The 24,179-nt window shown below is 42.8% G+C and overlaps 1 protein-coding gene across 1 annotated transcript; it reads right to left on the bottom strand.

The window, feature by feature from the left end:
* PCBD2 (pterin-4 alpha-carbinolamine dehydratase 2) lies at window positions 1–21,561 on the bottom strand. Its single transcript, XM_031055326.1, has 4 exons — window positions 21,432–21,561; window positions 20,327–20,366; window positions 3,448–3,528; window positions 1–2,006 (listed from the first exon to the last, which is right to left on the bottom strand). Exons 1-4 carry the CDS (start codon window positions 21,470–21,472, stop codon window positions 1,911–1,913), a joined length of 258 nt encoding a protein of 85 aa, XP_030911186.1. The 5' UTR covers window positions 21,473–21,561; the 3' UTR covers window positions 1–1,910.
* Window positions 21,562–24,179: the final 2,618 nt, after the last annotated feature.

Raw genomic sequence — 24,179 nt, 5'->3', positions numbered from 1 at the left:
TTACAAAGCAGGAATTTGATTTTATTGGTTTTATTCAAAGCCCACGCGTTATACATAAATTCTGAACAACAGACTTTACACACTTCATTAGAGATGTTGTCAAAACTTTGGGTGAAGCTCATTTCACTTCCCCACCACTAACCGAGACATCACAGCCTGGCTGTTGGTTTTAGTTTTATTTGCTCTTCACAACAGTGACCATTTTCAAACCATATCAGGGAAATCCTCCACTTCACTGGGGAAAGGCACTTGTGAGAAAAGAACAGCTGAGCACGTTGTCCGAATTTGGGTCTTTTTAGGTATTAACTTGATATCCCAAGCAGGGTTACTGACAACAAACCCCAACATCTTGCTTCCTGTGTGTGACCAATTAGCACGTGACGGCGTGTTTGCTAAGGATTTACAAAAAATATCTTATTTTATCGGCTCAGTCACTTGGGTGGCAGCTCATGGCATTCTGCATCCCAAAATATCTGAGAGACCACACACCTCGCCCCGATATAGATTCTGGCAGCCCTGCATCCCCCTTCTCGGTAGCTGGTGGCTGTGCCGCCGGTGTCATCTGAGCAATGCTCCCCGGCATTTGGGAGGTGTCAATCTCCCGGCAGAGCTGCTGGCAGGGCATGACAGAGCACGCTGGGGACACTCAGCAGCGGCACTGCAGGGGGAGAGGCCCCTCCTGCAAGCTTTGAGCAGGATGAAATCTCCCTGCCGGCACTGGAAATCTGTCTCGGGGAGGATCATAGGATAAAAAACAATTCAAACCACGGGAGGAACTATTTTAAACGTTGTCAGTGGGATCTGCAACTCCTGCAACAATGTGTGCAACGAGTAATTCTAGCTATGAAGAAAAAAGTGGGTGAGCATAGCTTCAGTGAAGCCCAGCTTAGCAAGAATCCTGCTAATGCCGCTTCCTTCACCGCCGGCAGCCCTGGCCAGGGCTCTGGGCACGGGGCCAAGCCATCCCCGGCCTGATCCAGCAGGTACTGGAACATTACACCACCAACAGTGGCTCAGTCCTGCAGGGAGCTGAGCACTGAGCTGGCCAAGCACTTCAGCACAGGTTTCATTCAATGGTGTGGGAGCTGGGGGATCACAGGGACATTTTGTGTTTGCGGTACTGGCACTGAAGTTGTCAGCAACTCCAAGATCCAGCCCTGCACCTGGGAGTGTCCAAGGCAGCCTGGACGAGGCTCGGAGCAAACTGGTCTAGTGGAAGGTGACCCTGCCCACAGCAGGGGGTTGAAATGAGATGAGCTTTAAGGCTCCTTCCAACCCAAACCAGTCTGTGGTTATGTGATTCTGTACTCTCAGATGGGGAAAGGCTCTCAAGCAGCAGCTCTGGATACAGGTGTTCCTGCCAGTTGAGCTGCAACTCCAAGGACACATCAGCAGCAGCTTGCACTGCTCTCCCCAGCATCCTTGCACTTGTCACTGGTCACTGGCAGAGATGATGGTACCAAGCCAGAGGGGACTGACCTGGCTGGGCTGCTCTTACACTGTCTGAAGTGCAGAGATGTACCAAACCACAGGAGGGAAGTGGTCAGGCATGGGGGAAGCTCATGTGGCAGCTGGACCAGTCCCTGTGAGCTTGGGGAACACCAACACATATGGGCGGGTTCCTGGTTTCATTCCAGCAGAATTTAGTTTCTAAAAAAGGTTTGTTCAAAGCTTATTTATTGCTGATTTATTCTCTTCATCCTCCTGCAGAACCAGCAATGGGAAAGGACAAGCACAGGCATCCAAAGGGGTCTCAACACTAAGGTACTGAAGGTCAGAAAAGCTCAGCCACTCCTTTTACAAAATATCTTCCCTCTACAGGTTTTGGAAATCAGGATTACAAGGAAAAAGAGATATCATTTAAAAACAAAATATATGTGGACACTGTATTAAAGCTATTTATATCCTGGTTAAACTGAGGCAGCAGCTTTGTCAATAAACTGAGCCAGCTTCACGTCTCTCTTGGTCAGCCCACCGCAGTCATGGGAAATCAGAGTTATCTGAACCTGTCACAAAGGAGAAGAAAGAGGTTACAAAGACATTTTGATCTCTGACACGCAGGCAGAACAGCAGTTCATTGGGAAGGTGGTGTGTCTCCACAGTGAGCTGGTTTTACTTGGTGCTCCTGGCAAGCACCAAGCTGGACCCTCCCTGCTATCGTAAACCAGAAGATGCTGTAGGTGAGGAGGCTTTACAAAGCCTGGAATCTCACCAGATGAGCCCTTTTGCAGAATAACACAGGCTTTGTATTCTTGGGTTTCATCCAAGAAGAGGTATCTGATTAAATCATTCACTCTTTACATTTAAATACCACAGATCAGTTTCATGAAGAACCCGGGAAAGTGACCAAGCTGCCAAGAGCTGGATCAGGGGCTCATATTTTGTTAAGAACCAGCATCCCAAAGGTGAAAAAATTCTTAAGCTTGCTGCAGATTAATTTAAAAAAAGGTATAGGTGACACAGCTGCCTCACAGGTCTGTTTAGACTGAGCTAGATGACAAATCGGGCATTATTTTGTCTTGCCTTTGACTGACATTTTGAGAAGACTCAAAAGGAAAAAAAAGACAAACTCTGAATATTCTAGAAATCCAAGAAAATGAGGAAAAGTGGGTGATCAGATTTTTTTCCAGTGAACATTTAATGTCCCCTGAACAGGGTGACGTGAGGGGCTGAAGAGGAAGAGTCTCTGCTGGGAGTTTCAGCTACAAGGAGAGGTGGGATGTCCTGCTCTGAGCTACAGGCTGCTTGTCCACATGTCCTTTCTTCTGGTATATTTTTAGTGGGATTGCCATGTATTCACTAAATACTACAACAAACAATGTGATACAATGCAATGAGAAGTATTAGAAAATAAAACTGAGGGGAGAGCAATAATTTCTCCCTTCACACAGCACCTTTCATTTGAGGGTTGCAGTAATCCTTGCAACCCTTGTAAATATGAGACCACCATCAGTTAGCTAATATTATAAACAAATTTTATAAGCTGCTATGTTGAGACATAGGAGCCTACAATTTCTAAAAAATCAGATCTGAATTGAGACTGCCAGGCTCCCATTTAGGTACCAACAGCCTGCTACCCTACACTGCTGAGTTCCTGACCTGCTGCACAGACAGGAATGAGAGCTGGTGAGTAGTTTTAAAACAGTAATTTATTCAGGTTGGCTAAATAAGAGTTTAAAGGCTTCTGTTTTATTTTTAGATCTCAGCCAGAGAGGTGAAGCCACAGGCCCCAACCATACAGCAGGCAGCAGGCGCAAAGAGCTTCATTCTTGATTCCTCACCACTGCAAATCTCAGCATCCCTTTAAAATCTCAAATCTCTTTATAGAGACACTTCCCATTCCCTTACCTTGTAGACAAGCTACAAATAAAGGCAGAGAGAATGGGCCAGTGGTTTGGTGTCCTTAACTCCACTGCTGTGTGAGTAAGTAGGGCTGGTGAACGGTACCTTGCTGTAGACATTAAACCATTCTGGGTGGTGATTCATCTTCTCTGCTTGGAGAGCAACACGTGTCATAAATCCAAAAGCCTAGGGACAGAGAGAGCAAAGAGGAAAATACTGGATTGGCAAGATTCACTCCAAAATCCCAAAATCTCCTCAAGATGCCCCACATGGCTGCACCTTGGGTTTGCGTGTGCTAAAGAAGCATTTGAACTTCTCATGCCACTGGTTCATTCTCAATACATCTGAAATGATCCCCTACAAATCCCCTGGTAAATCACCCTGCTCAATGTGACTTAGCCCAGGACTCAAAACTATTGCATGACAGAGTGATTTCACCTCTGGCATCAGCAGGGATTTTAAATATCCATCCCAAGTTCCCCATCCCCTCCTGCATCTTAGAAACATGCCATTTCTAATTAAGCACCATGACACTGCACACCAACACTGCTTCCAGAAACACATCCCTCCATTTAACCATTTTGGTATTTATTTTACTGCAGAGAAAAAGGCAGCAGGTGGGCCTGCCCCTCTGCTTTATGAGACATATTTTCCCTTTAAATGAGTTAAAAGAGGTTTTCCAATCCTCTGTACCTACATGCTCCCCCAGGACACAGGTTTTATCAGACGCTCAAAAGGAAAATAAAAGCAGGCCCTTGCCAAAATACTTAGGAGCAAATCAGTGCATTATAAAGAAAATTAGAAGGTCCATGCAAATCAAGACTGTAATTATGCAGTGGGGCCCAAAGGGCCTGGGAGCGTGAGCAGGACGCTCTCAGCAGCAGGCTTTGTTCATACCAAGCTCCATCCATCGAGTTCAGGACCTGAATTAACATGCAAAGCTGGAGGAACATCCCCGTTACAGTCTGGTTCAGATTATAATACAACAAGCTCCACAAAACCATACCTGATTTAGGTAGGTTTTTAGTGCTAATTTATGGAAGAGAATGTATATAGCCCACATTCCACCAAGTGATGACCATTTCAAACAAACATGTGGTCAATGAATAACATATAATGGTTGATAATAGTTTCAAGTCTTTTTCCCTCTCACAAATTGCAAAAACCTTTAAGAAAAAAAAAAGAATTGGTGCCTGGATGAAGAATTACTTTGTTGGTCGCTTTGCCAGTCAAATGAATGCAAACGTTATAATCAGAGAAAATCATTCCAATGAGGTTTGTCATTTGGAAATCACCAAACTGTCAGCAATTAAAAAGCTTTTTTTCTTTGACCCAAGAGCTTTCCAAAATTCAGGAGAATCTAACTTCCCTTGAAGCTCTCACTCGGTTTAGTTTTACTTTGAGTGAACAATTACTTTTAAAAGTTTGCCCATGTTTCAGCAGCATGCTTTGAAGTAGAAAGCTGCAAGTTGTGCATCAGATGTTAGCAATGATTTGGAAAACTTCTCCATTAATAGTGATTATTTAAATGTTTTTAGAGTGTCCAGGGTCTTAATAAGAATGCCATTTCCAACACAGCAATCAATACACAGATATATCCTCTAATGTTTAAAACAGTGATGTGTCTGCAATCAAATTTCCTGTACAGAAAAAAAGGGCAAGGAAAAAAATAAAAATAAATTCATAAAATCCCCTATCAGGTTTGGTGTCTGTTCATCCCAGGAACTCACCCGCCCATGTGCAGACCCAGGTCACACTGCAAACAGTCACTGATGGTGAGACAATAATCATCGCTCCAACAAAAGCATACAGAGAGAATTACACAAGCAAATTACTCTAAAAAATTAATCTGCTCTATAGACCTTCCTCCACACTTCAGATGACAAATCCTCCTCATCAGTAGACCACCAAATCCCCCCAGTCAGTGTACCAACATGACATCCCACTGCCCCCTCCCCACAGAGAGAAGAGTCTCCAACGGGATAAAATGGACATTGGTCACAAAACTGTTCATCCTACCAAAGACTGCTCAACTTGAGAATGTCCAACTCATGAAAAGGAATAAACTCCAGCACAGAGGACTCTCCCCAGGACACGTCCTGCTGCTTGTTGCTCCAGCTGCCCCCAGCTGTCCCAACCAGGGCAATCCAGCGTCACAGTGAAGGATGAAGCCTGCCTGCCTTCGTTCATGCCCTGCTCTGCTCACAAACGTTCTCCCTCATTGCACATTACCCACAGCAACTTACTCCTTGCATTTCAGTTTACTTTAATTACACACAAAGTGTAACTCTCACAAAAAAATGACCTATGGTTCTAATGAGCAATTTCACCAACACAATCTCCATTAAGGTCTTAAACACTTCCTTTACTAATTAAATGAATTGGAACACTATTGTTTATTAATCACCTTTATATTTGTAGAGCCTTAACCTTTCTTTGGGAAAATACAACTGGCTCTGGAAGGAAAAGATCTTTAGGTTTGATTAGATATGAAAACACTGTTACACAAAATCAGTTTGGACATTTCTTCACGTCTTGAAACTTGATCGGTAATTTGGTCTAATTGGTGATCAAGGAAACTATCTTGTGATCAATTAAAGTAATTACCGCATTCCGGCAACACAACCAACCTTAATTTGAGCAGGAGTCTGCACTTCTTCAAATTTAATTAAAAATAATGAAAATTATTATGCAGTCTGCAGTGCAAGATCATTGTCAAGACTGCACTGGTGGGCAGAGTTTATCAGACCATCACACATTTCTTGATGAAAGTGGGACAACCACTTCACTCATGACAGTGAGACCCAACACAGTCTTGACACTTTCACTCTGTTAATAACAGGGAAGTGCAGTCCCTCAGCTCCACATGAGAACATTTTCTGGTTTTTCCCTCAAAAATAAAAAGACAGGAGAAAGAAAGGTTTTGTGCATTTTCTAGAAACCACAGAAAAGTATTAAAAGAGACTTTGATGCAGTAAATATTATGAAGTATTCTGGTTTTTCAGTAATAGGCATATTAGACACATTTTTAACCTAACCCTTTTAGGACATTTGGACTAAAATAGTATCCAGACATTAAGGGAACTCCACATGCAGATGACACCACCTAAAGGGTGGCAGAGTGCAGAGTCCCTGCAACAAACCATGAAGAGCATGTAAGTAAGGAGTGAAGCAACCCTGCACAGAAAAGATGCCTGGGTGCGCTGGTATGTCTCTTCACATCTTTTAAGATCATGAAAGAAGGAATTAAAAACTAATGGTGTTTCAGTCATCACATCACATTTAAAATGTTTCTTAAATACTAGCAGTCCTAGTATGTCTCCATGAGATAAAAATCAGGGCTACTCTTAGAAAAACAAGCTAACCCAAATAAGTGAAAAAAAAGCCAAGGTAAACTATAAAAGAATTCAGCTGCCTCATGATGTTCTGTGACTGGTCAAGCTACGCTTGAAACTGATATAATCCACTATCACAAAATAAGATTTAATGTTACTTTTGTTGCCTGGGAATGGGAAAACCAGGGCCAGACACTTTGCTGTCAGAACTGGGAGGAAAGATGAAATTCCGCGCACTCCTCTGCCCCGCCCAGCACTGCGCAGCTCTGGGAGAACCCCCGGATCCCAAAGCTAATCTGCTATTATTCTTCCTTTCACACTTCTTAAGCAAGGAATCCATTCATCTTAATACTTTTTAAACAGGCTGCTTTTGTACAATGCTTGCCAACATTATCTTGATGAGTTATACATCAAAGGCTCCCAGGTCGCTGTGCTGTGCTCATACATCACCCACCACGAGTCCCATGATGGATCACCCCGTGCATCTCCAGGAGAAAGCAGCTGACAGTACTTGACTCCAAGTGGAGATATTTAAGCAAAACAGCTGAAAGGCTCAACGACATAACCATGCACACTTTTTTTTTGTTTGTTTGTTTTAAAATGAAGTGTGCACTCAGGCTTCTTAAATCCTCTGGACGTGCAGCCAAGGAAAGCATGTGCTAATCACAAGTACATTAAGGTTTCTGCCTCCCATCTGTCATTATAACGCTGGAGGTAGCATTAACCCCGACCTTCTGCAGCACAAGGGCTACCTGTCTTCCCTTCCCCTGCCTCCCAGGCTGCATCTGTACCATTTATCAGTGGGAAATTAATGAATTACTCAGGTTACAGTGACACTGTCACACAGGAGATGACTACACCTCACACATTTGCTCTCCACTCACCTGAGTAAAAAGTACCCAGGATACAGCATGTATTCTCCTTAGAGTTTGACACTTGTAACAATAAAATCAATCATTAAGGTTCACTCCCAAACTCCAGAAGTTTTCACATACCCAGCTGACATTACTACCTAATAGTGAGCTAAAAGCCAGCAGATAAAAGGAGAAAAGCTCTTTAAAGTCAAGATATTTTAAGTCAGGATCAGCTGCTAGTCATGAGGGCTCTCACTACATTTTCTCTTGTGCTCTCAGGAAAAAATCAGACTTTGTTTTATTTTGATTCTATTTACTCCATCACTAAATACTTTTATCAGATAAATACGCATCAATCATGTCACAAAGCTGCAGTCTTTATCTGAAAATGACAACAGAGTTAAAACACAAAAAGAGGAATCTAATTAGTATTTAGGAAGCTGATGACAGCACAGAAGGACAGGTATCCATTCCCAAAACCACAGGAATCCCAATATTGGGATTCTTCCCTGTTGGCATCATCAATCTGCTTGAAGGGGACACTGGATCCATGTGGCATTAGATATTTTCCTCCTCCTTTTTGTCTGTGTCTGGATTCACATACAACATAAATCAGGTGAACATCTCATTGCTTCCCCCTTTTTAAGATCAATCTATGAACAGTGGGACAGTAATTAAGAATGAAAATAACCATGCACCAAAATAGAGCTAAACTCAGGTTCCTCATGTCCCCTACCTCTCTGCTGAGGCCTCAAGGCATAGACAAGACAGATCAGGTGTTGTGCTACAATTCCCTACTCGCTCCATCCTGGCATGGGCAGCCAACAGGGTCTGAAGGTGAACAACACCTGATGAACCACTGGTAGAAATTTGGTTTTCTCCTCTTTAATAGCTTGAGCAGCAAAATATTGTGAACAGAGACAAGCTTCCCATTCCACAGCATCACCTGTGACTGGGGAAAGCAGTGCTCTTAACTCTGAATGACAATAATGAGGGGAAAGAATGGAAGAGTAATACTAAAGACACTCTGGCATGGACTGAGATGCCATTTCCATCTTCATAGCAATATCTGAAACTAAAAACTCCAAACCCCCACAACTCCAATCTCCAACTGAATTGCCAACGCTTTTCTGTGTTTACAATGTTCTTTGAAAATCCAGAACACTGGCATCTTGCTGACCACTCGCATCCCCCATACTTATCTGCATACATCATTCACACAAAAATGCAATGCTGCTTTACACTCTAAAAAAAGTTACCTATTTACATTCCTCTTGCAGCTGTAAACATTGCTGTGTTAGATGTGCAGCAGAGAATGTGCAAACCTTTACACCATGTTCTCCAAAGAATGCTGTTTCTGTCTCCCAACACTTGTTTACAATTATGTCAGTGAAGAAACCAGCTTGCCAGCTCTATATCAAACATTTTTGACAGCAAAAGCACAAACACTGATCTATTCTAAGTAGTTTGCCACTCCATGTAATCTTGGAAAAGGCATTCTTGCCTTTGATTCTAAAAATGTTTATACTTCGTACATTATGCAAATAGTTTTTATATATTAAGAAATAATGCAAGCAAAGCTCAAGTTAAATTAAATTCTTCAACAATAACCTTGCCAAAGCACTGATTTTCCTATTAAAAAAATTATTCCAATTTGTTGATCTTACATTGGATGAAACATACTGTAACAATCTTCATAATTTATGTCCTGTTGGGACACTATGATTTAAAGTAACATAATACAGACCAGCATCACTGCTAATCTAAACCACCTGACCAGATAAACAACAGTTTCCCCTTCTCTCTTCACTGAGGGTATTTCTGTTTATTGTCATATGATTTGCCAATTTGAGGACCATGCAGGATAACTGGAGGCAGGGAGGAGCGGAGCTGGGAGGCACAGCCCTGCCTCCATGGGGACCTTCCTCACCCAGGTACCGCTACAAGGTCCAGAGCTATGGGAGATGACAGAAGGCAATTCCAGGAATGCTCTCCCAGGAAAAGCCCACTTGTGGCAAAGGGAAATTTGCATTTACACAGCACCCTCTAGACCCAGTGCAGCACTAGGCATATCACAGTTCTGACAGTGCTTGAGGTGCAGCTCTGCAAAGGGATGGGAGCTCAGGGCTTCATCCTCCCAGCTCAGCAGTGACCGAAGCTGTGACATCTCAGGATCAGAAGGACACAATGCTCTGGGCTGGAAGGCACTTTAAACACCATCTACTTGTAATCCTCTACCATGGGGAAGAACATCTTCCACTTAGCCCAGGTTGCTCCAAGCCCCATCCAACCTGATCTTGAACACTCCAGGGATGGGGCATTCACAGCTTTTCTGGGCAACCTGTGCCAGGGCCTCATCCCTCTCACAGGGAAGAATTTCCTTCTATATCCAATATAGACTTGGTGGAGTAGAAGAGAAAGAAGATGGAGATGTCTTAAGGCAGCATAAAAACTTTCTGGAAGTGATAAAAGTTTCAATGTCAATACAAACATATTACAAAATACTTTCATTGGTTTATAGGTAGATGAATATGATAGTTGCCCATAAAACTTCTGCAAAATGAGTAGATACCCTAAATCCCAACCACATCTGCAACTAAATCATGTGGTATTTGTGATGCATCATTTCATATCAAAATATAGAAAATAAATGCTTTAATTTCTCCTTTTTTTCCCCCAGGTCCCTCAGCACTTATGGACTGGTTAATATTATTTTATTTATTAAAAATTGTAGATCTCTGAATTACATTTTCCAGGAAAAAAAAAAGAGGGAAATAATCTCAGGTGTCAGGACTGAACTAGAGCATGGTGGAAATCCTTCAGCCATGTCATAATCTCAATGTAGCTCTCCACCTCTCAAGCCATTTTTGTGGGCTTTGTGTTAAAAAATGGAATATAAAGGTTGCCCTTAGGAGGTTTGGACCAAAAAAAAAAGCTATTTCATGAAACATGACTTTTTAAAATGAGATTTTTGCACCCTACCTAAAAACATGAAATAACAGTGAAGTCCCCATTAACTGAGCACCTGCTAAAGTAATCAGGCACTTAAAATAACAAACTCTCTTGGCTGCACAACTGAAAGAACAATGATAATTTGACTTGCTAAAACTAATGTTTGGTCCAGCAAATCAAACCCTTGGCTGTACTGTAATAAAGCCATCACACAAACCACAATAAAAATAAAGTAGTAACAAGGTGTAGGGAGCCCCCAGTTCCAGCCTTCTGAATTCAGGCACCTGAGCCCTCTGCTAAGGCAGAGGGCAATGAATCATCCTTGACAGCACAGTGCCAGCCCATGACACGAAGGTATCGTAAACCAGAGCAAATCAGAATTAATTTAAGTAAATGTTCCCCTTCTAAAAGTTTCTCAAACCCTCTGACTTTTACAGAGTGCAGGTATGGTGCAGAAGAACAGAGAAGTTCATTATCCCATCATGCCACATTTTGGATGAAACAGATTTGACTGGAGCAAAACGAAATATTCTGCAATTTTCCCCAGTGTTTGTTTTTACTCATTGGAGAAGGAATGATTTCATTCTGTAGACATGAAAGTGAAGTTCACAAGCCATCCATGCTGTTGATAATACAGAGATGCTCAGACAAAATTCTCCTTGGTCTTTTGGCCAAGATTACATACACTATCAGTTTAATATCCAACATCTTCTCTGCTGAGCATCCAAGGGCAATCACATCCTGCCTCTGATAATCCTCTAAATATTTGCCATTTATGATCCTAAGAACACATCAAAGAGTGGTAAGAAAGACTTTGCTTTATGATGGATTAAGAGAAGATGTTGGTCTCATGACCATTTCATCTTCCACTATCCCGCCAGCTTTTTTGGTTTAGTTTGTTTTTTTAAAGACAAGTTCAGCAATTCAAACACGCAACAGAGAAAACACGATGGAGATGTGAGGAATTTGGACAGGTCTTACAATCATTCTCTTGGCCAAGCCAGAAGCTAGAAAGATCTAGAGATTTGCAATAAAGCAAACTAAGGACCATTTATGTCAGACCTAGTCAGGGAATCATTTCACTCAGCTGAACTGCTGAAGGTTCTGCACTGAACCTGAAGTCCTACTGCACTGTCAGAACGAGTTTTAATGTCTGGACACCTCTTCTAGTAGAGTCTGGGGAACACAGGAGGAGACTTACCTGGGCCAGCACTGTCAGGCTGCTAATTTATATTGCACCATAAAATTCAAATGTTATTTTGCAAACAAGACATTTTAAGTCTAGAAACAACAGATCATTTGGGGAAAAAGAGCAAGACAGACCAAGAATTTTCCCAGAGAAGACAGGATATCCCTCAAGATCCGCACAGTCGGGTCCCTTGCCTGGTTTGCCATGCCCACTGTTCCCTCTGGGATCTGTAGATTCATCTCCTGTCTCTGCTGTTTGGAAGAATGGCTGGAGCAGGTCACAGAAAAAAAGATAAAAGCAGCTACATTAAGCGGTGTTATTAGAACAAGGCTCACCTAACTGCCAACAATTCAGGTACTCAACTTGCACTTAACATTATCCACTGTCTTCAGACCCCTTCTTATGCTCCAAGCACATGCCTGGAAGTGACAGAGTGTGTTCAATGAGCAATATTTTGCAAAGTTTTTGTTGGTTGCAGAACACAAAGGTTTGTCTGGGCAACCCACACTGCTTGTACATTGGTCCACCTGGAAATGGAGACACGGGCTCAGGAGGGAAGGCAAACAGTAATTCTGAGTCCTCCACTGAACACCAAATTTCTTTTAGACATTCATATGAGCACACCACCAAGGGAAACCCTTTGTACAACTCTTGGGTTTTTTGTTAGATTGAGCATTACAAGACATGTGCATAAACCCAGAATTCTGGGCTTGTACAGTTAACAGTATTTTTGCTCACTATGAGCACTCACCCACTGTAAGACAGAGTAAATGTTCCCTCAACCAAGGACACCCTGGACATACACAGACATATATTTAATTGTCTGTTGTTATTCTCACCCCAGTCCAAGGAAAATCATGGTAGATCATGTAATCAGGACTTTTCCCTCTGATCCTAGGAATAAATAACATTTTACTTCAAAGCATCCTTAGCAATAAATACACCAAACAGTGCAGTGCTGACTCAGCACAGGGCTTCCCACTCAGCACTGTGTTCCCACCAAAGCTCCAAAACATCACACCCAGCTTCTTGTTTGTCAAAAATGACTTTTCATCTCAGCCAAACAAAACTAAAGGAATAAAGGACAAGGGGAAGAGCAAGAAAGGAAACTCTCCCCCAAAAAGCCACGTGAAGTGGGTTTGCAGCTTTATAAGAGAGGGCTAAAAAAACCTCCACATGCCTCGCCCTGATAAACGACGGCCCTGCCAGTGGCTTTCCAGAGCAGATGTAACGTTTTAGCCAAACGTGATTGTTTGTGAAAGAAATAATTCTGATCAAAACCCGAAATTGCAGCCAGCAGAAGAGCTGCACTTCATCACGCTAATCCGGCCTGACGGGGAGCGGCGAGCGGAGATTCCTACTGCGAGAGGAGCAGATGCGAAAGGTCAGCGCTGGCCCTGCACTTCAAACCCCTTAACGTGTAAAACAGTGTGCATTAAAGCCTGAACCGCCCCACGGCGGGATTAACGGATGTCCGCTAAGTGGGTTTGATGTGCTTTTGGTGAGTAATGGTTCATTCTGAAATAGGGGCGTTGTAGCTTTATTTCAGTTTATTCCGCCAGCCGGAGTCCAGTTTTAATTGCAGCTGCAGAGGATAATATCCCAAAGCGTGTTGCTCCTTTGTGGGAGTATGGGAAAGGGAGGGCTGCTGGTGCTACAGGCAATTTACAGTTCGAAACTGTAGGCAGGCATTGCTCCAAAAGCAAGGGGATGCAAAAGGTTAGACAACCAGGACTGCATTTAACCAGCATCGTTCCAGTCCCGCCATAAAAATAAATGTTATTGCATAAAGGAGTTTCAAGAAACTAGTTTTCCTTAACTGAAAAGATAAAAACATTCATCTGAGTAACCATCTTCCTCAAAAGAGGCAGTCATACTTGCATTTTCCCAAATGAAGCTATTCAACTCAATTCAAACCCATTGACTTTTCCATTCATTTTCCAAAGGTGTTTTATCATGGGAAGTACCCAAAATGTAGCTAAAATTAGATTGACTTGCTCCCATTTATCTCTTTGAGCACTGTCCATATGGCTCATAGGGCATTATTTATTCTGTTTAATTGAAACAATCAATCTGTGCAGCTGAAAAAAAAAGATAAACTCTTCTCTTGCTACAAATCTACAAGACAGCTTGTGCGATCCAAAAGGCATTTTGACAAATCATTTCTTCTGCATCTTCAGATCGATGCATGCAACAAGTATAAAACAAATGCTGTAATAATTTTTACTTGAGTGATAATAAATCCATCTGTTAAGAAAAGCATTTGTATTGGAGTCAACTGGAGAGCAGCCCAAAGGTCAGCTGGGTAGATTTTAAGCAGTGAAGTGCATAAAAGGAGATACAACAGGTCTACTGAGGGTGGAAACTCAGCAATTAGAAACACCACACCCCACTAATTATAAACAATAAAATAATGGTTTATTCTAGGGAGAAATATGATTAACTCATCAAGAAAATAAGTATGCCAAATTACAGTTAAGTCACAAAACCAAAAAAAAAAAACTGATGCAAACTCTACCACAACCAGGATGGGACATTTTTCATGATGAAGGAGATGAAGGACATATGACCATATGTGAGTCTTCAATTTAAAAATAATTATCTTTATTTAAACATTATTAATATTGTGACATTTTAAATAAGTCTGGTGGCCTGACACCACTGGCAGTGCCACAATGAAATTGTAATGGTGACGTGGGTACTGTAACAGCACTTGTCACAGGCAGGTGGGACACAGTGGCATCTGCACACACAGAGCCTGGCAAAGAGGAGATGGGATAGTCAACAGCACAAAGAGGAACCAGCACCTAAAGGGGCTACAGGAGACAAAGGGAGGGACTTCTTAACAGGGCATGGAGTGACAGAACAAGGGGGAATGGCTTCAAACTGAAAGAGGGCAGGGTTAGATTGGGCATTGGAATGAAATTCCTCCCTGTGAGGGTGGTGAGGCCCTGGCACAGGCTGCCCAGAGAAGCTGTGGCTGCCCCATCCCTGGAAGTGTCTAAGGATGGGGCTTGGAGCAACCTGGGATAGTGGAAGGTGTCCCAGACCATGGCAGGGGTACAGAATGAGATAAGCTTTGAGATCCCTTCCAACCCAAACCATTCTAGGATTCTATGGGTTTGTACATGGCAGGCCCTGATGGCTGTTAGAAGAAAATAATTCCCTTATTTCCCAACTCCCATCTCCAAGGATTTCATTTCTTCTTAGACACAACCAGATCACACATTTCCACCACTACAGACCTCCAAGCTTTGCATAACTCCTCACCACTGACTGCCAATTAGCTGGAAGAATCACTGGACACCAGACACGCTGACCAGAGCTCCAGTGCCATCTCCTCCTTCTCCAAGGCCAAGGATGGAGAATCATAAGCTTCCAAACAAGGAACCTCTCATGTCATTTCCCCCAGACCCTGCAGTACCTTGGTCCCACAGGCAGTGGCAGGCAGCAGCACGGGCAGGTGGATCACGTCCAGGTCCCACAGCTGCACCCTGACCTGCCGACTCAGAGGTGAGACTCTTTATTTACCCACTCAATCCCAAGAATAAACTCAAGGAAGGTGTGACCATCCAGGAATCATATATTTTTAATGTGCTCTGCTCTGAGACACTTGATGCAGTTCACTGACTGTGTTTTGGCCTGCAGGTTAACCTCTGCCAGTCCCAGAAACTTCACTATCAGTTTCTAATAAAAGAAAATGTCAACAGGCAAATACGCCCAAAATTCATTATTTTCAGATACAAAAGTATTTCCAACTCTGTAAACCCACTCATAAATAATTCTGATTTATTGTAAATCGGTTATTGTATTCATAAACGCTGGGAAGTTAGTGAACAACATAACTACCAACATAACTACCAAAGTTATGAAATACTTTCATAACTTTGCAGGTGCACAAATCACAGCATATGGGAGAGGACTCAAAGGATAATGGAAAATGAAGCAGTTTCAGAAAGCCTATATGAAAACCAGCACCTACCTAGCTGGATAAAAAAATAATTTATTTTTAGTCGACAGGCAATCAAATGCAAAACTCTAGCAGAAGGAGCTGGCAGAGCAGTACTACATTAAAAATAGCAATTCCCCCCAAAATGTATGAAAAAAGGTCCAACTTTCAATTAGCAGAAGTGACAGTTGGGCTGAGGCTGCTCAGGCTTTGAGGTTAAACACAACTGACACAGGCTGCACCTGAATCCAATCACTCCCTGGGCTCTGAGAAGATTCACACGCGAGGACTAAATTTGTCACAAATGGGTTGGTTTCCGATCCTCCCGTAGCCAACTTGCTTTATTCTGACCCCCGTTTAACAAATCAACTTAATGGGCACTGGGAGCGCCATAAAACTTAACAATGGAGTGATTTTAACTTTTAAAATATAGTTATGAAGCAAAATGTTGGAGAGCTCCTTCAATACTGGAAATCAAATTAAAACTAGACATTTTTTAACAGTCTTGACAGATATAATCCTAGTTACCATGTAAATTTATGGTAAGCTGCTGTGATATTAGCCACAGGTGCTACTTTTAATATATGGCCTGCATCTGGCTGGGAATAAAATATCTCAAGAGGACTGAAAATGACCTCACTATCAGACAATGGAGAAGAAAAAAAACCACAAGACCGCTGTGGCATATAAAAAGCTGGAGATGTGGTCCACAACTGAATATTTACCATAAAATTCATTTTAACTCTGCAGATTGTAAGTTAAAGGATATAATGTTTTCAATACATACAAGGCGTGGACGTATTTTAGACAAACAGCCAAAAGATTAAGTACATAAAGTGGAAACAAAATACACTGCCTATATGTATAAAACCAAATTTTCTAACCTTTGATGAATGTAAAAAACAAAGCAATGTGCCAGGAGTAGAAAAAGGATGGATCCAGATTGTATTGAAGGCACTGGCCTTTGAAAGTACTGCCATTGAAAGAAATCAAGAGTATGCATTGCATATCCCACCAAATTCGTTTGGATGTGTAACTGGGATCATACAACAAGGATCATCCATTTAAAGGGACAAATCTGAGCATGTCTCCCTACAGCCAAAAGAAAAAAAATTGGCATCACCAGGAGGAAGAAAAAAAGGCATGTACCACAACATGCTCTGTCTGACCTTTTTCTCCCAGATTCCAACCAAGAGAGACAGTGAATCTGGAAAGGAAATGCAAAGTGAGAAAAATAACTTATTTAATACTCCTAGATTTTTTGCACATCTTTAAATATGTTCTCAAAACCCAAGACACAAATTGCACTGAGACACATGGGCCTCTACTCTTAGTGCACAGCATTTCCGCACCGTCCCCTCCACTCAGACTCATCCTCCACCTCCACCCTCTTGCCCCAAAAGACAAAAAATGTATCTGAAATAGCTTTAAAACTCTTAGAGCATTTGATTTCCTGTCATTTTAGAAAATGATGTTAGAGGTCTTATGGAGACTTCCTACACATTTTTTTTTAAAAAAACAAACTTAATTAAAAACTTACCCTATAAAAGAAAGCAGCTGTAAATTCTGAACCTGACCATTAGCAAACTTGCCCACCTTTGTAATTTCCTAACTGCATTTGCTGCCTTGGTGTGATTACCTACGGAAACGCAATCACACAGGCAGTTGCCCCTTAAACCCTCTGGTCAAATCCAACCAAGTTTGACAAGAGACATGGAAGTCTCAGAGCTAAGATGTTCCTGCAAGTTCTGGGAAAATGAGCAGCTGGATATAGGACCCAAACTGAGCACTTGGCATCCTGCACTCACAGCCTTTCACAGCTGCACGCCCAGCCCAGGACTGGGCTTGAGATGAATCTGGCAGAAATTCACATCTTTAAACCAGGCCTGTCCCCTCTTCCAGTTCACTGCTCCCAAGGTGAACTGACCTGAAATGCTGGGAGAAGTTACCAGCATGATCTGGAGGCATAAATCAACTTTCTATCCCAATTCCCAATCTTATTCATCAGACTGGAAGCAGAGGGCTTGCTCCACTGGAAGAAAACCGTTCTGTTTCAGCAGCACAAAGATGTGAATGGATGACAACATCACTTCATGGTGCTACACCATGGCCTGCAAGCCTCACCAGCCACTCTGCTCTGCCCTGCAGCCTGGGAGAGAGGCCCCAGAGAAGCTCCCTGATGTGAGGTTTGTAGAGGCTCATGAGCACTCAGATGCACAGCAAGAATTGGGATTTGCCATCCAGTGCTCCAAGTCCACCTCCTCTCCAAAACCTCCCTCACAGCCAGAGGTTTCAGCCAAGCACATGTTCCCTTGGAAAAGGGACTCAGCCCGGGGGCTTTGAGCAAGTGCACCCCACTCAGGATCCTGGAGGTAAAAGACCCCAGTGTTAACTCATCCCTGCCTACCTGCCACTCCACAGTGACAACAGCTCAGGGCAATTGCAAGGCACATGGAGGAACAGAGGCATTGGTGCCATCAGCACAGCTCTTCTGGACGCGGCACTCTCCTCTACAGCTGAATTGCATTTTTCCCCCCACCACTGGTATACTTTATTTTATACAAGATGCAGAACACCAAGCCCCCAGGAGCCTGCCTCACATTCTGGGAACATACAGCCAATGACATCCAGTCCCCAGGACTGGTGCTTGGTGGCCATCCACAGCAACAAAACCAACCAAGAGTTTCAGCAGAAACCCCAGGCTGGTTTCCAGCTTATTTCAGAGAATTGTTCCACCAAAGTCCATTTTTGTGAAAATGTATCCTCAGAATAACAAACACCATCAGTGCTTTCAAATTCTGGGTTACAAACTAATTCCCTGAGCCAGAAGTGTCATTAGCTTGACAGCCTTAACAAAGGCAGCTCACTGCTGATAGCTTTTAACTGAGCTAATCTCAGCCTGAAAGCTTCAGGAATCCAAATAATTCTTCTTTCACAGAAGTTTCATTTCATTCTCATGCTGAAAATAATATACATAAACCAAGCTCAAGTCTACACATTTGCACAACTTTATTATAAAAGTTGTGTTTATATTCTTAACATCTGTTGACATACATAGACTTTGTAAACCTGGCATAGATTTTGAAGCCACAGAATTTTCCATGCATCATGAACATTATCTGCAAGAAGCAATAAAAAAAAAAGGAATGAATACATTAATCATACCAATATAATCTGCAAAACATAAATTTGAAATACCTTTCATGTCAGTTCAACTACTTTTTTCTTTGTGTGTATTTTTGGGGGTGATTTTTTTTTCCACACCTGATTTTATGCCATCTGTAAAAGGGCAGCAAGAAGATCATTGAGGAAATGACATTTCTCAGTCCTTTGACTTTTACTAAACACTTTAAATCCTGTAAATAGAATATTTATTACATTAAATGAAAGCAGTTGTACCTACAAATTCCATTTTTTCACTGCAGGACCAAATTCTCCCAAAGTACAAGGCAGGTATAGCTCCACTTTTTTCATTTGTTTCCTAGGTTGTAGTAAACACAGGGTTTACTAATAATCATTACAAATACAAGTATATGTGCATAATTTAATAAAATTAGGCATACATGCATAATTTAAATTTATTTTCAGCTTTAACTTATCGAAAGGCAAATACCTGCTCTCTAATACCAGCTAAGGATCTGATGCCCTTGGGATCTGCATGTTGAGCCTGGCCCTGGACTATGAGAACAGCAATGATTTCTGCCCTCTGTAACAGCAAAAGGGATACTGCAGTAAATCCATAAAAATCAGCAGGGGAAATTCTGCCCTCAGATATTCAGATCTATGCTTGATCCAAGCAGAGCTGCCCAGAGTACCCACCTTCATGGCTTTTTCTCCCAGCTGGGGGCAGAAATTCCATTTTGAAGCCAACTCCCAGCCTCTGCTCTCATTTCTGCCTTACATCCATGAAAGCAGCTAAGAATGGAAGACCCTGTTCTAATAGCTCTCAAAAAATTCAAGTGGCACTTTAAAGTACTCCTCCCATGACTACAGGTACTAGAAGTACTGACATATAGTTCATCGTTTACCAACAAGCAAATTTAAATATACTCAATTTCCTATACTGGTCTGTGCTCCATCCACCTTCAAATCAGGAAGACATATGGATATCTACCTAAGTTGGTAGGTAAGATAAATCTACACTGTCCAAAAAAAAAAAAAAAAAAACTTTGTAAATTTTTGTCAAAGCAATGCGTTTTCCAGCTATCTGCTGGTGCAGGACACTGATCTGTCTCCTCACCTGTCTGTTGGCAGACAGAGACTGTCTAAATCCATCTGATCAAACTGAGTTACTCATTTACAGTGGGCAAAACCAGTTTTTAAATAATTTTGAGGGCAACTTCACTTCTAGTTGTGCTGAACCAACAAAGACTTTGACCACAACCAGGCAGAGATGCCATTTCATGAATATTCAAGTCAGAAAATCTCAACTCTTCCAAGGGTCACTTCTAACCTGCCACATTCCTGGCTGCTCCAGCTGCCTGCACATCTCACCAAGGCTTCCTGTGAGCTCCCTCTCATGGGCTTCTCCCCTTCACTGTCCTTGGAATGAACTGATTTGGTTCTGTTTGCTCTGTATTAACATTCAGGTTAAAAATGTACTCATGGCTCTGGACGTGCTCCCTGGACCAGCACAGTCCTGCTAATGAGCTGGATTTTCTGCAGTTGTTTTCTCTTTTGCTTTCTCCCAGCTCACCTCACCCACCTTCTCTCTACTGCCTGGGTTTTCCTTAATATGACAGCCACTGAAACAGCAAAAAAAAAGAGCCAGCATTAACATTTGTTGTTTATCCAGCTCACTGTGGTTTCCTAAAACATCTTGTTCTGGGTTTAGGCACAGCCATGTAAACAGCTCACAGCACAGCTCCTGGTCCCTACACACAGCAACAAACCCACAGCATCCCCAAACTGCAGCTTGCCATGTCCCTCCATAGTGAGGGAAAGAACCAGCTTGGTGAAACCCATCATCCCAACAAACCCCTGGAAACTCCTTCCCTCCCAAGAAAGAGCTCACCCCTCCCTCAGAAATAAAACAGAAAGGAAATGCATGTTCTGGGAATGTGACTTTTTCTAAGCAATGTCAGTATTCCTCAGAAGGGAATTTTCAGTGGAATGCAGCTGAGCAGGGGTCTCAAGACAAATTCAGTATTTCTAAAGCAAGTTTGTAACTAATGTATGAGACAAGTTTTTGTGAGTGTGAGATGTGGCTCAGGATCCTGTTTCCAAACAAAAACCCAGTGAGGTAAATAAAAACCAGTACTGTGCACTCTGTGTGCCAAAGACACTGCAAGATAGCTATTACAACTCAATCAAGGATATACTGGAACTTTGTCTTCCTGTTTAGAAGCTGAAACGTTCTTGCTTTCCCCACCTTGCTTGCCAAAAGTTTCTGTTCTTTCTTATATTTACCTATGTTTTTCACATGGTTCCCTGACAAAAATGATCCCCACTGCCCATCAGTTACATATTTCCAGCATTTATTTATGAGTGCTAGTAATGAAAAAAAAAAATCAGGATCAAATACTGCTTTGTCTGATTCCACAATCCCAACCTTGACCCCAACCTGAATATTAGAATCACGAAACTGTAATATTAGAACAAATCTACTTATCAACTACAACATGGAATTAATTTACTCCACCTAATGAGATCAGAATCTGAGAGCAAATCATCAGGGCAAATCCAAGAGGATTTGGCCCCACCAGGATACTCCCAAACTTCTGAATATAAATATTTTCCCATCAGGACCATATGGAAATTAAAGCAATTACATTTCCTTTATATTAAAAGTGGCATATAACAATCATTACCTGATTAAAATTTTTGAAATTGAACTCCTTGTAGATGGCATCTCTTTCTCCCAGCTCAGACCAGCCTGAAGCTTTGAGATCCAGTAAAACTTGATTCCTTTCCTCTGTCGTCAACCAGTGAGACTGGGAGGACTATTGAGGGAAAAAATAAAGGCATGGCACAAGTGAGGCTGAGGTTCTCTTTTGTACAACAATAAGAAAACCACACCATGAAATCGTGGTCATGTATGGTGCAAAGGTGAGGATATGGAAAAATCACTGTGCAGTGAATTTTTTTTCTTACCATTTATAGTTTCACAGACCAGTTTAACCTAAACCAGCCAAACCCTGCCATTTCTGTTTGGGCAGATAAGTTTGGCTAAGTGCTTTCTGTACAGAACTAGTGAAAAGTAACAGACTCCCGGGAATGAAGATGGACATCCGCATACCTGTACCCTTGGTCATCTGAATTAACCAGATGCTGTAACATCACATTGAATTTCCAAATGTTCCACTCTGTCTGGTAAGTATTTACACTATTTGCTAAATGTACAATTATAAGGCTAAAAGATATCAGGCAATACCTATTTCAAAAGAGAGAAGAAAAACAGGAGATTGCGCTCTACCTCCTTTGTATTTTACTATTTTAGGAAAGTGGGAATGGACTTTTAAGACAGCACATGCTATGGAGTTCTATGAGGAACAAAGAGCCTTGTAACTAAATCAAAAGAAAAAAAATGTCAATACAGACACAATTACAAAAAGTTTTTACTGGTGAAAGCACTAAATTCTGCAAAGCAGCAGTGTTTAAGTATGGGTTACTCGAAGTGACAGGAGTCCTCCTGATGCCACTGGGAGCACAGACATGACAGATTAAAACTCTGCTTAAATATCTGAATCAGGGGCAGAACCACACACAAGGCCAGAGCCAGACACAGAGGAATGCTCTGTGGGGCCTTTGGAAAAGGTTTGATTCCTTTTCTAAAAGCAGGGACTAAGAGCATGAGCCCTTCCTCAGACCACATATTCTGAGATGGCTCTCAGGCTCTCATGATAAATGCAATGCTTTAGTGGGAAGAACCTTTCTCCCCAGTACAGTTACATTCAGATTGGTTTATTCTTTATTTCAGCACTGGCTCAGCTTTGTGAAATCCTCCAGAAAGGCAGTTTTGCTCCAGAGGTTCACTCAGACATAGGAGGCAGCGAGGATCTGCCAGCCGAGCCCCGGTGCCACCAGATGGGGCTGTGAGTCCGAGCAGAGCAGGAATTAACGCAATTAATGCGACCTGAGCACGGCCTGGAGATCCACGAGGGCTAAGGAGCAACATTTTCACCAATAACATAGGATAAAAAGCCCCAAATGGAGTAAATCAATCTAACAGCAACACTGCTGCTGCTTGTGTTTAGGGGGATACAGAGATGTAACAAGAGATGGGTTTTACAGGCCCCAAACTGAACTAATTTAGGCTCTTTACACTTCAAACACAATGTTAGGCTTGCCAGAACACAAATTTCAGATTTTTCATTGCTATAACTGCATCACAGGCATAAATTTCTAACGTAATTTTTTTTTATTTTTCAAGCATATACAAAAATCACCAAAGCTAAGGGCTGCCTTGAAACATACTGTTTTATCTGGCATGAGATGAAATTCGACTGCAAATGCACAAAAAATCGTGAGGGGGGTGGTTCTTTTTGAGACAGCCAAGTCCAGGACTGCTGGACTTTGCTGTCTCAAACACAAAGTCCAGCTGGCACAGAGATGTCCTGTGCCAACTCTGGGGACACTGCGGTGCTCTCCTGACACCTCACCTGACACATGACAAGACAATGCTGTGACTTGAAATTCGTTTTTAATAGGAATGTAGAGACCACATTTTATGCAGGCCGGGGTGAGTACTGAGCACGTTTTGCATTGTGGAGGCCACGTCCTGAGTCAGCCCCTTGACACACCAGGATGTTCAGAAATGGAGCAGCAAGCAGCAAGGACAAAGATAAAACTCCAATGGCGTTTCCACACTCACAGCCCCAGCAGCTCGTCAGGGGCATGGCCAGAGCTCAGGGAGGCAGGAACGGGCACCGGGTGCCAATGCTGACCGAGGTGCCGGCACCGCACCCACACTCAGGGGCTGCTGGTGCTGCGGTTGCCTGAGGGATGGATAATGTTTGTTCGGAGGAAGCCCAGGCAAACCAGTCATTAAGTTAAAAAAAAAAAAAAACTTAACTCTCATGCCTGAGGGGCGAGGGTTGAACCCTGCACGTGCTGTTCACTATTAGCTTTGTGTAAAATAAAATAATCAGCTGTGAGGCGGGATGGCAGGGGGACACAGGGAGAATCATAGAATGATTTGGGCTGGAAGGGATTTTAAAGCCCATCTTGTTCCACCCCTGCCACGTGCAGGAGCACGTTCCATTATCCCAGGCTGCTCCATGCCCCCTCCAGCCTGGATGAACACTCGCAGGGATGCGGCAGCCACAGCTCCTCGGGGGGGCAGCCAGTGCCAGGGCCCCACCACTCCCACGGGGAAGAATTTCTTCCCGATATCCCACCTAACCTCCTACCAGTGTGAAGCCATTCCCCCTTATCCTTTCCCTCCACGCCCTTGCCCCAAATCCCCTCCAGCTCTCCCTTGGCGCACTGAACGGTGCCAGCCAGGTCTCCCCGGAGGCTTGTCCCGGCTGAGCGATCCCAGTTCCCCCAGTTCCGAGGGAACAGGGCCGGGTGCGACCCGAGCCCGCGGCCTGTCCGTGTGCCTCCCCCGCCCCTCG

Source organism: Geospiza fortis, unplaced genomic scaffold (assembly GCF_000277835.1).
Source record: "Geospiza fortis unplaced genomic scaffold, GeoFor_1.0 scaffold55, whole genome shotgun sequence".
Taxonomy (NCBI): domain Eukaryota; kingdom Metazoa; phylum Chordata; class Aves; order Passeriformes; family Thraupidae; genus Geospiza; species Geospiza fortis.
The sequence above is the reverse complement of the archived record's forward strand: the minus strand, read 5'-3'. Positions and strand labels throughout refer to the sequence as shown.

Excerpts from the sequence above, each read along its gene's own strand:
- PCBD2 (XM_031055326.1), bottom strand. The coding sequence starts at position 21,472 with ATGCCATCTACAAGGAGTTCAATTTCAAAAATTTTAATCAG. Across the intron at positions 20,367-21,431 it reads ATTTCAAAAATTTTAATCAG|TGGCTGTCATATTAAGGAAA; the intron begins GTAATGATTGTT and ends TTGCTGTTTCAG. Across the intron at positions 2,007-3,447 it reads GGTTTAATGTCTACAGCAAG|GTTCAGATAACTCTGATTTC; the intron begins GTACCGTTCACC and ends CCTTTGTGACAG.